Source organism: Pinus tabuliformis, chromosome 3_2 (genome assembly GCF_031772625.1).
Source record: "Pinus tabuliformis cultivar Carrire ecotype Pingquan chromosome 3_2, CPIR1, whole genome shotgun sequence".
Lineage (NCBI taxonomy): Eukaryota > Viridiplantae > Streptophyta > Pinopsida > Pinales > Pinaceae > Pinus > Pinus tabuliformis.
This window is the reverse complement of record NC_142302.1, coordinates 1,068,064,650-1,068,068,820: the sequence shown is the minus strand read 5'-3', so window position 1 is coordinate 1,068,068,820 and position 4,171 is coordinate 1,068,064,650. Positions and strand designations below refer to the sequence as shown.

Below are 4,171 nucleotides of genomic sequence, written 5' to 3'. Positions count from 1 at the left end.
GTTGATTGGATAGCCTGTCAGGTCCATAAAGGCCATTGCGTCGGAGGGTTTTGAAGTAGGGGTTATATATTGTTAAGCGCCATTATTATTGCCGATAGCAATTACGCTATAGCATCGGAACTCCACCAAGGATAGCGCTAATATTTACGGGCATTGAGACTGCGATCGCCGATATTGTGATCTAATCTAAGCCGTCCGATTGGCCAGATCTATATCTGTGGCATTAACACAAATAGTTTTGTAAAAGGGGTGTAAAAGCTTTGTTTTAGCGTTTTGAAGAGTATTTGGTCCTGAAAGGGAAAAAGGCATAGTTTAAGCTTTTTTCGAAGGCTTTCCACTCCCGATAGAGTAAAGGGCCTATATTTTGTAGAGAAAGGGTGTAAAGCGGGGTGATTTGGGATTTTTAAGGCCAAAAGCATATAAAACGCTTCCGATATGCATGCATGAGGGCATGGAGCTTTAAAGGGCTATTAAGGGGAAATTAAGCCCCGATTAGGTATATTTGTGTAACAGCCTTAGGGTTGCATCAAATGGTTACATATATAGGAGTAGATTACAGACTAGATCAAATAGAAGTGGACTTGATAAACTAAAAATTGCCAACCTAGAAATTCACAAAACAATAACACACCTATAACCATTAATTCTAATTCAACCAAATAGTGAAAAATTGAACAAAAATTGAATCTGTTATAATTTAAATTTTCAAAAAATGAAAATCAAAGACATAAATATTTATAAATTTAATATACACTTTTTGTCCATACATACCACAACGAATATTGTTGATATATATATATTTTGGAGATCCAATTTCAAACACACTACCAACAATATTTGGTATAAAATGTATTATTTTAATCTATTTTTATTATTTTTATTTAAAAATTGTATAAATAAGTATTAGATTTTGCCTAAAAAAATAAAAATATGTTTTCTTTTTAAATTAATAAAAAAAAAAACTGCTAAAATAAAAACTAATTTTTATAAATTGATAGTGGTAAATTGAAAAAATAGATTATAATAACATAGTTTATAATTTTTATAAATTGCTATTAATAAATTAGAAAAAGAAATTATGGTAACATAGTTTATAACACTGGACCCATACATAAGAAAAAAAAGACGCAAAACCAACCTTCATACTTTATATAATGAGCTTGAAATATTTTTCTAACATAAAAACAAAATTTCTTAAAATCCCATAATAAAAAAAAAATTCACAAACCTACCTTGATACTATATATAATAAGCTTGAAATACTTTTCTAACATAAAAACAAAAATTTTAAAAATCCCATAATTTATTTTTATGATTTTTTTTTGAATTTTCCATTTTATTCTTATTATGAATTATTCATTATCTATTTTCCCAAGATTTTATAAGAATGTTAACCATATAATTAATGTTATTGCAAGAGACATTAACTACCATCATCTAATAAAATCATAATAATTATAATATTATTTATTATTATAAATTAAATTATATTTTAAATAATAATATTGATATTATTAAATAATAAACATTAACTATCATGTAATAAATTTTTAATATTATAAATTAAATTATTCTTTAAATAATATTTATATTATAGAATAATTATTGAGATTGTTCATCACAGATCATTAAAAGAGAAAATATCATCACGGCATTATGGATTCATTTTTTTGTGGTTTGCCTGACCACCATCTATCATATCTTGCTCGACTAACAATTCATTTCAAAGATTAAAATTTCTCAATCCAACTTGTTTAATACTGTGACGGCTTCGGCACTTTAAGGAAGGAGGATGTTTATTTATGCAGCATCCTCTATAGATTTATATCATTGCATTTTGCATACAAATAATTAAGGAGAATTGAGTTGCGGTCAATTTGGAGAAAAGTTGACAGAGTATGCAGGACGTTGATCAGGGTTGAAGAGCCCAAAGTGACGCTCTATCTCGTCCCCAGTTTTCTGGTCTTCGTTGAAAAGAGCGAAGATATAGGTCTCGATGTTAGTACCCGGCCTCTTGGGTGTCCCTGCATTCGATAAAACATGTTGGATGAGATTGTTGTTATAAGCCTGAGCATTCTCAGTTGTGGCCGCATCCGCGCCAGCAGAAGGCCATCCGCTTTCAGTAACAATGAGCGGGATGTTGGAATATCCCAAGGCTTCCATTGCGGAGAAAATAGAATCCACCATCGCATCGAACAAATTGCTGTAGCTGTTATCTCCGTCTGTCACCGCCGTAGCCGTGGGCTGAAAGAGAGCGTAGTCCAGATGAATGTCGTTGCTGTCGCCAACGTAGCTGAAATATGGATACACATTGGCCATGAACGGAGCCCCGTTATCTGACAGAAATTTGAGTATAGAGCTCATGGTATCTTTCACATCGTCACTGAATGCTCCCTGTGAAGGCGGGTAACTGTTGCCTATAACATTGAAGGCATGGGGGGTAGAGACCTTGATGTTCTGCAGATTGGCGTTCTGGATCGCGGTTTGAATGTTGTTCATGGCAGGAACAAGATACGATACGTACTGCGAGCTAGGCAAAACCTCGTTGCCCACCGCAATATATTTGATACTGGTGCTGGAATAGGGGACAATATTGTCATTAACCCAAGCATTTGCTGAGTCCTGGCTGGAGGAGATGGCCTGCAAATCGTCGTTACTGACTCCTACGATTACATCGATCCCAGAATTTGCAAAAGCATTTAATGCACCACTGTCTGGACCGAAAAGCTTCATTTTCCCGATGTTTTGGCCGTTCAGCAAAGTTACCACCTGGTCTGCAGGTGGCAGATTGTCTCCGAGCATTCCGTAGTTCACTCCGATTTTATCACCATCTGCACAACCAATTGAAGAAAAGTAATCAGTTTAATACAACTCAATCGATGTTAAGTCTTGAATAACAATTGCCTTTCAAAAATTGAAGAATAGTTGGGTAATGCTAATTTACCAGTGACGATTGCACAAAAGAAGACGGCAATCAACCCAATCAAGATTCTCTTCATCTGTTCATTAGACGCTGCCATATTTCTCAGAGAAAATGTGAGACTTGAGAAACTCTCCGGGAGGACGTCCATTTATAGGAAGCTCGACTGCTGTCCACAGCCATTGTACACAAAGTTGGATACCGTGCCGTGTGGGATGGGTTGCAGCCTACGACCATTGACTGTTTCATCGTGGTAGTCTCCTAGGTGGTGGTAGGGTTGCAGCCTACCACCATTGAATGTTTCACTAATTATGTGAAAGAACCAGAGCCGCCGGCACCCTTAGTCTTCGCCAGTGCAAAGAATTCCAATCTACGACTTTCAAGGTTTAGCAAGAACCAGCATAGTCTGCAAGAATCGCATAGTTTATTCGCAAGAGTTGTTATTGGCCTGCAGCGCGATCATAGTTAATATTTATATATTCGAGGAAAGTCAATGGTTTAATGAGCATGGGCATATTTTTAAGAGTTAGGCGGTAGAAGAGTTTTTTTTAAAGAGAGATTAAAGATTTTTATATTCATGCCTCGCAATTGTAATGGGCTTAAAGTATTCTAAAGGTTTTGTTCAAGTTCTGTAGCCAAGGCCTAGTATATTGTAATCCGTTTATAAAACTAATTTTTGAGTTTAATTTAGTTGATTAATATTTTTTTTTTCTTATAAAAATAAGTTTTAATTTTTATAAAAAATATATTCTAATTTTATCATTGCTTAAAATTTTTGATAGGTTATTTTATAGAGTTTTTAATTTTATTCGTCAGAAATAAAAGATTAATTTGAAAATTAAAATTAAAAAAGAAAACTCATTTAAAAAAAACTCATAGTAACTTCTGTCGAAAATATTAATGATCAAAACATGCACGCATTTCAGTATCTGGTAAACGTCGGGTGGATTTTCAAATCCTCACAACTTGTCAAATTGATGATATTTTTGAATTTTTCATACTTTTTCATTTGAAATTCTAATCAAATTTGTAATCGTCCTACTTCCACTTATTTGAAAACTTACACAAAGATAAAACCTCTTTTGACTGTCATTTTCATACTTCTAAAATTAACAATATTGACACACTCGTTAGGGTTTCTGCAAGAAAAACATTCAAGTAACTCAATCAATCTATGGACATGCATCTGTTTGTTGGGGTTTCTGCAAGAAAAACATTCAAGTAACTCAATCAATCTATGGACATGCATCT

General features: G+C 33.8%; 1 protein-coding gene across 1 annotated transcript; it reads right to left on the bottom strand.

Annotated features, from left to right (window-relative positions):
• Window positions 1-1,872: 1,872 nt before the first annotated feature.
• Window positions 1,873-3,020, bottom strand: LOC149184358 (glucan endo-1,3-beta-glucosidase-like). The gene is made up of 2 exons (XM_089418913.1): window positions 2,945-3,020; window positions 1,873-2,831 (listed from the first exon to the last, which is right to left on the bottom strand). Exons 1-2 carry the CDS (start codon window positions 3,018-3,020, stop codon window positions 1,873-1,875), a joined length of 1,035 nt encoding a protein of 344 aa, XP_089275039.1.
• Between the last annotated feature and the right edge of the window lie 1,151 nt (window positions 3,021-4,171).